This window comes from Xenopus laevis, chromosome 2L, assembly GCF_017654675.1.
Source record: "Xenopus laevis strain J_2021 chromosome 2L, Xenopus_laevis_v10.1, whole genome shotgun sequence".
Classification (NCBI taxonomy): Eukaryota; Metazoa; Chordata; class Amphibia; order Anura; family Pipidae; genus Xenopus; species Xenopus laevis.
Window position 1 is genome coordinate 68,307,717 of NC_054373.1, and position 14,344 is coordinate 68,322,060.

General features: G+C 38.2%; 1 protein-coding gene across 1 annotated transcript in view; it reads left to right on the forward strand.

Annotated features, from left to right (window-relative positions):
• Positions 1–695: 695 nt before the first annotated feature.
• The window catches only part of dhrs11.L (dehydrogenase/reductase (SDR family) member 11 L homeolog), an 84,679-nt gene continuing 71,030 nt past the window's right edge, over positions 696–14,344 (forward strand). Inside the window, exon 1 of the mRNA XM_018241137.2 lies at positions 696–899. Coding sequence (XP_018096626.1) covers positions 780–899 — 120 coding nt within the window. The 5' untranslated portion in view covers positions 696–779. The remainder of the gene's footprint in view (positions 900–14,344) is intronic.

Sequence of the window (14,344 nt, forward strand, 5' to 3'; positions counted from 1 at the left end):
CCATTTTTGATTCTACAGAATCTGTTCTTTCTAAAAATGGTTAGTTTTCTAGGGTAAACCTACTGTTAGTGGAATGTTTGGCCTTGAAATCAGAAGTATGCCATTTTGTGGAGCGGTGCTTTGAAAATTTGGTAGTGTACTACTTAGAGATTTTGATCTATACAAGTCAGAAATCTCCATAAAAATATATATATTTGTTATTGGAGGATTCAGGAGACATAGAACTTTCCAATAAATAAATAAATATATATATATATAGTCCACGAGGTAGCCAGCACTCTCGAAAAGTAGTCCAAGGTGCCAGGGTGCAGTATCAATGATATCAATACATATTCAGCAAGGAAGATCCGCACTCTCAGGTCTTAAGTAAAAATGTAAAAAAATTTATTGTTACATACGAGTCTCGTATGTAACAATAAAATTTTATATATATATATATATATATATATATATATATATATATATATATATATATATATATATATATATATATATATAGATATATATATATATATATATATATATATAAATCTCATTTAGTCTTATGTTTATGTTGGTTTGTGAGGATTGTGACCTTTTTGCTAGCAAGTTTATGAGTTCCATAAGTTTTCTGCATGACTATTAGAAAGCTTAGTTTGGCAAGTCCCTTAACTGCAGCACTAATAACGACCTGCTTTCTCTCTTGATAGAAACTGGCTGCTGAATGTCAGAGTGCTGGTTATTCGGGCACCTTAATCCCTTATAAATGTGACCTGTCCAATGAAGAGGAGATTCTTTCCATGTTCTCAGCAATAAAGACTTTGCATCAAGGGGTCGATGTGTGCATCAACAATGCAGGTTTGGCCCGACCGGAGCCTTTGCTGAGTGGCAAGACAGAGGGATGGAGAACAATGATTGATGTAAGTACCAAGAACATTAAGAAGAGATTTTATACATCACAAACCAGTCTAATTCACTGTTGAAGGTGCAACATTTGCTAAATTTTAAATCATCTGTAGCAACCAATCAGTTTAAGAAGTTTATATCTGTTTTGATTATATCTTATGTGCTTTAAGACTTTGATTCCATTACTTGAACATGGAAGAAGTCGAGGAATGAGTTGAATTACTGCCAGCCTATAGGTAAATTGCCCCTATAAGTCAGAGGCAGACTCATGGGCACTTCCTTGTGTAGAGCGAGTACAAATTGATTGAAGAGCCTGGGCTGTGTAAACTCATGCTTTACCTTGTAGTGGGTTGTGTCAGTAGCCACAAATGGTTTCAGGTGAAACTGACACAAATTACCTTATTAATGCCCCATGGTAGATGTGGTTTATTTGAACACAAATGCAGAGCAAAAAAAAGTCTGTCCCAACTTGCAGGGGTGTTACCAAAAGGCACACTACTTTGAGTCCATATAGCTCTGCATCACACAGAAGTTACAGTGGACACAACTTAGTGTGTACCCAAAATCATGGGTTCTGTGAAAAAAGCTGCATTGTAGGTAAAAAACATTGCGATTTGCATGTGAATTTTGCATGTTGCACACTGCAACATTTGGAAATTAGCCCTACAATTTTAAGTCTTTATAATCATACACGGATATTAAAATTTGGTTCATATATATGTAAATATGTTGTAAAACCACTCAAAATAACCTATTGGATATTTACATATTTTTGATATCAAATACATCTGTGGAATTTATGCTCTCCACACATGGAGATGCAACATAATAGTTCACTGGATATATGGCTTCATTAGATCAGGATGTTTTTAGTGTTTTCTTAAAGGGGCTTTTCACCTTCCAACACACTTTTAAAGGGATACTGTCATGGGAAAAAAATTTTTTTTCAAAATGAATCAGTTAATAGTGCTACTCCAGCAGAATTCTGCACTGAAATCCATTTCTCAAAAGAGTAAACAGATTTTTTTATATTCAATTTTGAAATCTGACATGGGGCTAGACATATTGTCAATTTCCCAGCTGCCCCAAGTCATGTGACTTGTGCTCTGATAAACTTCAATCACTCTTTACTGCTGTACTGCAAGTTGGAGTGATATCACCCCCCTCCCTTTCCCCCCCAGCAGCCAAACAAAAGAACAATGGGAAGGTAACCAGATAGCAGCTCCCTAACACAAGATAACAGCTGCCTGGTAGATCTAAGAACAACACTCAATAGTAAAAACCCATGTCCCACTGAGACACATTCAGTTACATTGAGAAGGAAAAACAGCAGCCTGCCATAAAGCATTTCTCTCCTAAAGTGCAGGCACAAGTCACATGACTGGGGGCAGCTGGGAAATTTACAAAATGTCTAGCCCCATGTCAGATTACAAAATTGAATATAAAAAAATCTGTTTGCTCTTTTGAGAAATGGATTTCAGTGCAGAATTCTGCTGGAGTAGCACTATTAAATGATGCGTTTTGAAAAAAACATGTTTTTCGATGACAGAATCCCTTTAAGTTGTTTTTAAATAGTTCACCAGCAATAGACTTTTCAGTTACTTTCTGTTTTCTATTTGTGACAATTTTTTCTAATATTGAAGCTGTTTCATTTCTCTCCTTCTTATGTCTTTCTGAAGCACCCCCGGGTTGGGGGGGGGGGTAGGTCAACAACCCTGTAAACTATTGTAATATGATGCATTAGTTGATACAAATAAGTTTTATTAAAGGCAGCTGTTATAATTGATAAAATTATTGCTAAGGTTCCACAGGTGCTGCTGAGAAATGTAGCAAATTGTAACAGTTAAGAATCTGCACACGATCATTGAGCTGCCTGACACCAGAGACAGAAATAATAAACTTAAATTTTGAAAAAAAAATGGAAAGCAATTGAAAACAGTATTTATTTCTGGAGAACAATCTGAAAACCACTGAACTAAAAAATGTTTGAAAGGCGAACAACCCCTTTTATGAGGAATGCAGAGCTGCAGATTATCTTAGAATAGCTCTGTCTACATCAAGATCATTTTAAGGTAAAAATTGTGGTATGTAAAAATACATTTTGTTTATAGTCCCGACCAGTGTAATTTGCCCTTGGCGGCAAAATAAGACAGGCAATATTCAAATTGGTGATATAGCAAGTATAGACATCTTTAAAGACCCCCCCACACACACACACACACACACACACACATCATGCATTTTCCTTATACGTTAGCTTCTAACCCTGTCTCCTGAAATGCTATAATTTTTCACAATAAAGAGCTTGTGGCTTTCATCTTGGTTGAGGACAGGGCTGACTGCTCTCAACAGATTATTCTGCACAGGCACCTCATCCCTTCTACTTTACTAAAACTTGAGGATTAGCATGGACCAGATGCTGAGCAATGCACACTGCACATGCTACACACCCAGGACAGTATCGAAGGAACCGAAGAAAGGAAGAGCCCAGGGCTGAAGCTGGAGAAGGAAATAATGCATTATTACAGTTGAATGATGCAGAACTGCTGGGACTATCTTAATCCAGTTAATATGAAATCTGCCTTTATTATTGCAGTTAGTTAAAAACAAACTTTCCTTGTCCTTGTAACATTGTTGTATTAGCATACAAATGATTCTGTCCTGTCGGCGGAATTGAGAATCAATGACCTTTCACTTTGCACATTATTTCTAGCACTAGGGAGGCAGGAAAGGTTTGTCTCAGGAAAATAGATTTATTAGATCGGACAGCTGCCAGAGCTGCTTATTGAAGGTAATGTCACTTCAACTGTGTAGAATTTATTGTACCCCAGGGGTCATTGCAAGTTATTGAATTAAACAGGGAAACACATGCATGTGAAAACAACTTATATGCAGGTATGTATTAAATGTAAAAATGGGTTCACTTCACAGAATGTAAAATTACATTTGATGGTGTCCTTTTAAAACAAAGTCTGGCTGATTTGCTTTTCTCTATCATAATAAAATTAATAAAACAACCGCACTTGATGACAACTAACCTACCATAAATCCATGTAAACCTCAAAATGTTCTTGCTGGATTTTTATGAAATTTTTTTGGTTTTAGTAAACTTTAAAGGGGAAGCAAAGCTAAAATCACAAGTGCAAAGTTGTTAGGCAACCTCCAAGTGATTTTAGTCACTTACTTCCTACCCCAGGCCAGCACTAGTTTCTCTTTTGCCGAGTACCATGTCTTAATTTTTTGGGGGTCCCCAAGATGGTTAAATAGGCTGTGCAAAATAATATTTCTAATATAGCAAAAATGTAATCTATAAAGGCTAGAGTGACTGAATATCTAACAGAATAGAACACTTCTTCCTGCTTTGCCATCAGTGACCATAAGGGGGGCCTTTTGGCTTCCCTGAGCCATATTGGAAAAAGAAAAACTGTGTGGGGCCACACATGAAATACACAATAACTTTTGATTTGTAAAAGTAAAGAAAATACACAGAAAAGAACTACAATACCAGCTGGATAACCAGATGGAGCTATACACTGGAATATGGGACACCTGGATATTGAATACACTTATTATAATTACTAACTGGGCAATGGACAGAGTCCCTACTCCTCCCTACTCCATAGTTCACTACATTGTTACAACCTGGCACAGTAAGCCTGTTTCTAACAAGACGGCAGACTGAGGTGGTTAATGTGTCTGGACTTGGAGAGCACAAAGTGTATTCTACTCTCTTGTTTTCTCCTGTTTCCATACCTTTATTTCTTCAGAACGTGCATCATCTTAGGGGTAATACAGTGCCCCAAATGAGTGAAGCACTTAGCACAAGTAGCCAGAAACCACACTGATTTCGCTCCACAGCCGCTCCCTCCGCCAACACGCCTCTCTCTGATTATCCCGCACGTGAAGAACGCAAGTCAGACATGCGAACAACAAGCTGAATTGCCAATGCCAGGTACCAAGTAGTGGCAGCGGACGGGCCCATTAGGTCCGTGGGGGAACCAAGCATCTCAAGCTGGGCCACATTCATATCCATCCTGGGCCGCATGTTGGACACCCCTGCTATAGAGGTTATCTGCTGCATATCCTGCGCCTTTTCTCCTTTTTCAGCTATGAATATTGGTATGTTCTTGTATGTATGCATACAATGTTATTGTATATGTATTAATAGGTGTTGGTGCTCAATTGTAGTTATGTCTTAGATTTGACAAGTGGATGCCAGCACAGAAGATGGTATATTTCAAATAATTGTTAAGGTTTTATGCTAAAAGGAGATTTTTGTCATGAAAATACTTTATGTTGATATCACAAAAATAGGGAAAAAGATGTGTATTACCCAGCTGAACTGTATCTCAGACTAACAACATTAGATCAGTGTGTGAAGCCCTAACAGTAAATAATGCCTGGTCACTAGCAAAATAAGTGACACGGTATGCCTCACAAGGACCATACGTGGAGTAGTTTCAGTTTAAATATTTGCCCTGTTTATCTAAAGAAATAACAAAAACTATAGATTGTTCATAATTAACCCTTTAACCGCCAAGCACGTACGGCGTACGTGCTGGCGGTTCAGGGCTCAGGCTGCCAAGAACGTACCATGTACGTTCTCCTGCAGCTGAGCCCTACTCTCTGCATCGTCGGCTTTTGCCGCCTCAGCAGAGAGTCAGAAGGGTTGACAGCCCCCTGGGCAACAAGGCTGGGGGGCTGTCGAGTCGGATCTGCGACACGATTGTCGCAGATCCGACTTCAAAGTCGCAAATGCGCTGCAAATAGAGCTGCTGCGTGTTACTCACCTCTTCCTTCCTGCACATTCACCCACACACTTCCTGCTGCGCAGTAACTCTGCAGACACGCTGTTCTGGCTGCCTCCATCTGTTCCAGCGATCCTCCTTCCACAAAAACGGTAAGTGCATGTTTTTTACCCACTTACCTGCACTTACACATACCTACAGTACATTTATACACTTACACAAACATTTTAGTAAAAATTTGTATTTTTTATTTTTTTATTTTAGCACACTTGGTCGATTTTGTACACTTATTTACACTTAATTACATGTATTTGCACACTCAGACAACTTTTATTAGTGCACAAATATGTATACACAAAAACTCACAATCAGGTTTTTTTTGTTTGTTTTTTACTTATTCATTGTACCGTTTGTTTTGCCTAAAAACATTTTATTTTGACAGCGTGACTATTGGATAATTGATTTCGGCCACTAATTACGCTGTCGGATCAATAATTTTGTTATTTCATTGATTTACGCTATTTTTGTGGTTTTATTGCAATTTTATCCCTGCATTATTGTTCCTTATGAATCTTTAGTATTGTTTTGCTGTTTGGTGCTTTGGTATAGAAAGATTTATTTTACTTAGTTTGATTCGCCAGAATATATGCTTTCCAAAAATATATAGTTTTCTGGGGATCTTTTTACATTTTGTGGGTCTTACGGCACATAACGCACAGTTGGGGCTCTCTTTTCTGCAGCTTAGTTGGCTAGCGTGAAAATTCATATGCATGTTTTTCATTTGGGGTCCGTACACGCCACATACTTTGGTAAATCTTTGCATATTGGGCATCAAACTATTCAGTAGACCTCTGACGTCCATATTTAGGGTGATTTTTCTTTATACGTAAAACATTGTGTGCGATAAATGCGGCAAACTGCAACAATTTTAGGCGATTTTCAGAAATGTTGTAAAAACCTCTACGTTTAGAAAAGCTTTGCAGTTTGGTAGTTTGGTGTAGAAAGACGTCTTTATCTTTTTTGGATTCGTTAGAATGTGTACTTTCCAAAAATATATGGTTTTGGGGGGGTCTTTGCTGTTAGGAGGGTCTTGAGGCACATAATATGAAGTCAAGGGTCTATGTTCACAGAAGGCGAATCGGCAGCGGAGATAAATCATATGCACTATTTTCATTTTGGGTCCGCACATGCCAGCTGCCTTGGTATATCAATGCATATTGGGCATCAAACTGTTCAGAGGACCCTAGGCTTTCATATTTGGGGTGATTTCTCTTGATACCTAAAAGTATGTGGCTAATACGATGCTGCAGGGTAGAAATTTTGAAGTCATTTTTGGAAATGTCACCAAAATCACCAAATTTAGGAATGGTTTGCGGCTTGATACTTTGGAGTACAAAGACATGCATACCCAATTTAGATTCGTGGGAATGTGTACTTTACGAAAATATATGGTTTTCTGGGGTGAACTTACTTTTTTCTACCTTTGCCCCCCCAAAACGATGTAAATGTGTAGATTTTGCAGTACCTGAAATGACAGACCATACAAGGGGGGGGTTTTCATTTTAGGGGCGATATATGCCACGTGCTTGGGTACACCTATACATATTTGGCATAAAACTGTTCAGAGGACCCCAGGCTTTCATATTTGGGGTGATTTGTCTTGATACCTAAAAGTATGTGGGTAATACGATGCTGCAGGGTAGAAATTTTGAAGTGATTTTTGGAAATGTCACCAAAATCACCAAATTTAGGAATGGTTTGCGGCTTGGTACTTTGGAGTACAAAGACATGCATACCCAATTTGGATTCAGGGGAATGTGTACATTCCGAAAATATATGGTTTTCTGGGGTGAACGTACTTTTTTCTACCTTTGCCGCCCCCCAAAACTATATAAATGTGTTGATTTTGCAGTATCTGAAATGACAGAACAAATGGGGGTCTTCTTTTTGGGGCCCGTATATGCCACGTGCTTGGGTACACCTATACATATTGGGCATCAAACTGTTCAGAGGACCCTAGGCTTTCATATTTGGGGTGATTTCTCTTGATACCTAAAAGTATGTGGGTAATACGATGCTGCAGGGTATAAATTTTGAGGTGACTTTTGGAAATGTCACCAAAATCACCAAATTTAGGAATGGTTTCAGGCTTGGTGCTTTGGCATAGAAAGACATGCATACCCAATTTGGATTCGTGAGAATGTGTACTTTCCGAAAATATATGGTTTTCTGGGGTGAATGTACTTTTTTCTACCTTTGCTCCCCCCCAAAACTATGTATAGGTGTTGATTTTGCAGTACCTGAAATGACACACCATATGGGGGTCTTCCTTTTGGGGCCCCTATATGCCACGTGCTTGGGTACACCTATACATATTGGGCATCAAACTGTTCAGAGGACCCTAGGCTTTCATATTTGGGGTGATTTCTCTTGATACGTAAAAGTATGTGGGTAATACAATTCTGCAGGGTAGAAATTTTGAGGTGACTTTTGGAAATGTCACCAAAACCACCAAATTTAGGAATGGTTTGCGGCTTGGTACTATGTAGTACAAAGACATGCATACCCAATTTAGATTCGTGGCAATGTGTACTTTCCGAAAATATATGGTTTTCTGGGGTGAACGTACTTTTTTCTACTTTTGCCCCCCCCAAAATGATGTAAATGTGTTGATTTTGAAGTATCTGAAATGACAGACCATATGGGGGTCTTCATTTTCAGGCCCCTATATGCCACTTGCTTGGGTACACCTATACATATTGGGCATCAAACTGTTCAGAGGACCCTAGGCTTTCATATTTGGGGTGATTTCTCTTGATACCTAAAAGTATGTGGGTAATACGATGCTGCAGGGTAGAAATTTTTAGGTGATTTTTGGAAATGTCACCAAAATCACCAGATTTAGGAATGGTTTGCCGCTTGGTACTTTGGTGTAGAAAGACATGCATACCCAATTTGGATTCAGGGGAATGTGTGCTTTCCGAAAATATATGGTTTTCTGGGGTGAACGTACTTTTTTCTACCTTTGCCGCCCCCCAAAACTATGTAAATGTGTTGATTTTGCAGTATCTGAAATGACAGAACAAACGGGGGTCTTCCTTTTGGGGCCACCTATGCCACGTGCTTGGGTACACCCATATTGGGCATCAAACTGTTCAGTGGTGATTTCATATTTGGGGTGTTTTACATTGATACCTAATGATGTGTGGGAGATATGTTGCTGTAGAGTGGAAGCTTTGAGGTAATTTTTCACCAATTTCTATAAAACATTATAACTTTAGGAAACAATTGCAACTTGGTAGTTTAGAGTACAAAGATATTTTTACCCATTTTTGGTTCACCAGAATCTGTTCTTTCTAGTAATGGGTAGTTTTCAAGGGTAAACCTACTGTTAGCGGAATGTTTGGCCTTGAAATCAAAAGTATGCCGTTTGGGGAGCATTGCTTTGGAAATTTGGTTGTGTACTGCTTGTAGATTTTGAGCTATACAAGTGAGAAATCTCCATAAAACTATATATATTTTGTATTGCCGCGTTCAGGAGACATAGACCTTTCTAAATCGGTTGTGTTCTCGTACATAAAATAAATGATGTTTCTGATATATGTGATTGTTCTTCGTGAAACATGATTTTTTTCATTTTATTAGACACTTAGAAGCCTATATTTTTTTACAGAAGTAGAATTATACCAAAATTCTTGCATATTGTGAAAGTTCAGGTTGTCCCGAAAAAAACAATATATTGTTTTCCTGGGTAAACTAAAAGACCACCCCAGGAAAGGTCCTTAAAGTGAAAGAGTGCAAAATATCTAAAAACTGCTTGGCAGTAGATGTTTGCATCTAGGACAAAACGGCTGGCAGGGAAAGGGTTAAGCCAATAGTCAAAATATGTTTGGCACAAGCCCTAGTCATTGAACTCACGTTGAAAAGAGAGTATATATCTGATCAGTCTCTGCAGCTCTTGCTAAGTAGATTGTTTGTTTTTAATACTTTGTGTCAACAAACCGCAATCTGTGGACCCCATGGCAGACACCATGGCAGCCCACCACCCCAAAACCCACACAGAATATACCATTAGCTATCCACCAGGTCTCTGTCTCCAGGCAGCTTAAATGTAGATCGTGGGGAATGACGATTGTTTTCAGTATGTTCATTGGGACCTAAGCTGCCCCCTCGATCTTACCTTTGACATGTCTGAATGGGCCAGGAGGGGGGTTGCATCACTAGTACGCAATTGCGCTCTTTTCACTAGAAGAGCCTAATTTCTGGTTTATTATCTGGAAATTCGGCTCTTAGTTACCAGGAGCAGCTTTTTTGCTGCCCATGGTAACTTGTGGGGCAGTGCCAACCGAGGCAAGGTTTTCACTGAGTGGGCCTGAGGCTGGCTTTGAAATGAAGATGATTAAATACTTCTGCCACATGTTGTGTGAATGCATACAATGAACGATGGCTAAACTGAAGTTGGCTAGCGTCTTACTTTTCGTTTGTGTTTGTCAAAGCATCACAGTGTAGAACTCTAAAATCTGGAAGACTGGACATATTTTCGTTTTAGATTTCAGTTAAAAAAAATAGCATTAGACTTTGTTTTCTGTAGATCCTTTTTTTTCTTTTTAGCAAAGGTTTGTGAAAATTAGCTCTTGCAAAATGTATCCTATTATGTGCTGGGAATATACTGCTAAGCCTAGTTAACATGTTGACATGCTAAAGCTCCACTACCTACTAGTGGCACATAAAGTGATTAAAAGAGTAGCTTACCTTCACATAAACTTAATGTTTACCAATGACTAGCAATTTATGACTCTTTACAAGTGGTTTAATTTTTTACTACTTTACTAACATATCTTAGACAGTAACATAACTATAAAGGGAGCACTTTCTACAGCGATTTTGTGACCTGTGATACATGCTGAATTGTGAGTGACCCGTGATTTCACGCACAACCCACAGTCACCCATGATTTCATGAGGAAAGAAATTGAGGAAAATTTTGGGGGGTGTAGGCCCCCAAAAATACACCACTGACTGAGTTTTGTTGCACTGTCTCATGTTTCCCAGTAGCAGCTCAAAAAAACCTAGACGCTGACTCTGGCGGCAACCAACACACTGAAGCTGTAAATCACAAATTCCTACTATTTGCAATGCACTGTGAACAGGGTTGGGTTTGCAGTAGGTAACAAATGTCAGACTGAGAAAGCATGCTAATAAAGCTTAAAATAGTAAAACCTACAGTCATATGAAAAAGTTTGGGAACCCATCTAAGTCTGCATAACAATTTACTCCACTTTAAACAAAAACGATAACAGTGGTATTTCTTTTATTTCTCAGGAACATCTGAGTACTGGGGTGTTTTCTGAACAAAGATTTTTAGTGTAGCAGTATTCAGTTGTATGAAATTAAATCAAATGTGAAAAACTGGCCTTGCAAAAATTTGGGTACCCTTGTAATTTTGCTAATTTGAATGCATGTAACTGCTTGATACTGATTACTGGCTACACCAGATTGGTTGGATTAGCTCGTTAAGCCTTGAACTTCATAGGCAGGTGTGTCCAATCACAAGAAAAGGTATTTAAGGTGGCGAATTGCAAGTTGTGCTTCTGTTTGACTCGTCTGAAGAGTGATGGCATGGGATCCTCAAAGCAAGTCTCAAAAGATCTGAAAGCAAAGATTGTACAATATCATGGTTTAGGGGAAAGCTACAAAAAGCTATCTGAGGAATGTAATCAGGAAATGGAAGGCCACAGGCACAGTTGCTGTAAAACCCAGCTCTGGCAGGCCAAGAAAAATACAGGCATATGCGAAGGATTGTTCGAATGGTTACAGACAACCCAAAGATCACCTCCAAAGACCTGCAAGAACATCTTGCTGCAGATGGTATATCTGTACTTCGTTCTACAATTCAGCGCAATTTGCACGAAGAACATCTGTATGGCAGGGTGATGAGAAAGAAGCCCTTTCTGCACTCACACCACAAGAGTCGCTTGTTGTATGCAAAAGCTCATTTAGACAAGCCACAGTCATTTTAGAACAAAGTGCTTTGGACTGATGAGACAAAAATTTAGTTATTTGGTCATAACAAAAAGTGCTTTGCATGGCAGAAGAAGAACACCGCATTCCAAGAAAAACACCTGCTACCTACTTTCAAATTTGGTTCCATCATGCTGTGGGGCTGTTTGGCTTGTTCAGGGACTGGGGCCCTTGTTATAGTCAAAAAGTCGAATGAATTCAACACAAAATCAACAAATTCTTTAGGATAATGTTCAAGCATCAGTCAAAAAGTTGAAGTTACGCAGGAGTTGGTTATTCCAACAAGATTTAGGATAATTCTAAACACACTTAAAAATCTACAAAGGCATTTATGCTATATTAATAAATGATGATGATGCAGAGGGACAAGTACAATATTCTGGAATGACCCCCGACATGAATATCATCAAAAACCTATGGGATGATTTGAAGCAGGCTGTTCATGCTCGACAGCCATCAAATTTAACTGAAATGAAGAGATTTTGTATGGATGAATGGTCATCCAGAATCCAGACACTCATTAAAGGCTATAGGAGGCATCTAGAGGCTGTTATATTTGCAAAAGGAGGATCAACTAAGTATTGATGTAATATCTCTGCTGCTACTTTGAAAGCTCATCCAATGATAAACAAAACTACAAAGAATTAAGAGGGGTTCCCAAACTTTTTCATATGACTGTATTTGTGGGAAAAATGTATTAGGTACCCACTACAAAAGTGATGGTCCTTTTAAGAGAAATGAAAACTAGGATGTTTAACTATGAAATATAAAATACCTGCACCAATAACTACACAATTTAAAGTCAGAAATTCAATAGTGTTAAAATTTTAGTTCCCCCGAGGAGGCTGTCAGCTGTATTCCCGAATCCACTATTTTGTCCGAGTCAGAATCTCCAAACCATTTATGAAAAATTCGGACGAATGCTGAACCAAATCCGAACCCTAACGTACAAATGTAAATTAGGGAAATGAGGGGGGAATAGAACTACGCACACAGCTTGTGGCTACATTTTTTTTTTAAATTTTTTTTAAAATTCGGATTTGGTTTGGCCAGACACTTGGATTCGGACGAATCTGAATCCTGCTGAAAAAGGTTGAATCTTGGCTTAATCACCAACCGAATCCTGGATTTGGTGCATCACTAATTTAAGTATTAAAAAAAAAAAATTAAACAAGGTCTGTGTCACTTCCTTCCTAATTGGTTATAATAGGTGTTTTTTCTTATACATTCTCCAAATATCACATAAAGAGGGAGCAATATGAAAGCCAGTTGTGGAAAAGAGAGGGATCCCCCTTGGCTTGGCCTCTGGATTATTTCTAAAGAGACTGAGGGAGGATTGCAGGCTGAGGGAAATCTTTTTCCATATACAGATATGGGATCTGTTATCTGGAAACCGGTTATCCAGAAAGCTCTGAATTACGGGATGGTAATCTCCCATAGACTCAAGTAGCAGACCGAGGGAAATCTTTTTCCATATACAGATATGGTATCTGTTATCTGTAAACCTTTTATCCAGAAAGCTCTGAATTACGGGATGTTAAGCTCCCATAGACTCCATTTTAGCAGGCTGAGGGAAATATTTTTCCATATACAGATATGGGATCTGTTATCTGGAAACCTGTTATCCAGAAATCTCTTAATTATGGGATGGTAATCTCCCATAGACTTCATTTTAGTCAAATAATTAACATAAAAATTTGTTCATTTTTCTCTCATGATAAAAACAGTACATTGTATTCAATCCCAACAAAGAAAGAATCCTTACTGGAAGCAAAACAATGCTATTTGGAGTATTTCATGTTAAAATAATTTTTTAGTAGTATGGTGACCCAAATTACGGAAAGACTCCTTATCGAGAAAACCCCAGGTCCAGAGCATTATAGATAACAGGTCCCATACCTGTATAGGCACCCAATGGCCACTCCAGTAGAGGGTTCTTATAGAGAAAATACACCCCTTTGTGTACCATTAGCTGTAGTCAATTTAGCATAAAATCTATACCATTGTGCTTTCATTTAAAAGGCTATATTTTACTTGCTTCAGTGGGGGTTGCCTAAGCAATACCCTACCTAGCCTTCTGAAAATACAGCAACTGTATCTCTCATATGCTGTAGGCTCCTCAAGTATGATTTAGGTAAAGTTTATGGAGGATTATTTGTCTACAACAGTTATTTATTTGACTGTTGATGAGCAAAAGTGTATATTGCTGCTTTAATATTAATCATTTCTAACACTACTGGCAACAAATTATATGTCTAATACAGTTAAGCACAAAATATAAAAATATAACCTTTAGGTGTTTCTGCAGTAAAATATCTGTGCTGTTTTCCAGCATTCCACTAAAATTACAGTATATTTGGCATATCTGGAAAAAACAAACTTAATGAATAGGTTTTATTTTCATTATTCATATACAGCAGTTCCGAATAGCTCTGTAAAGGTTAATCCAACTTAGATAACAGACTGTCCACATGTAAACAAATTCTCTAGGGGAGGAACTCTAGTATTATTATTTATTATCAATAAAATCCAGAATTCCATCTCCACCTTTGTTCATGGCCAACAATGGACAAATGGCACGATAAATTTAAACAGACTTCCAATCATGTTGCATGATTTTTTTTTTTTTGGTAAAATCGAAAATACACTTTGAAATGTATATCCTAGTGCAGTGTTGGACACCCTTCTCTA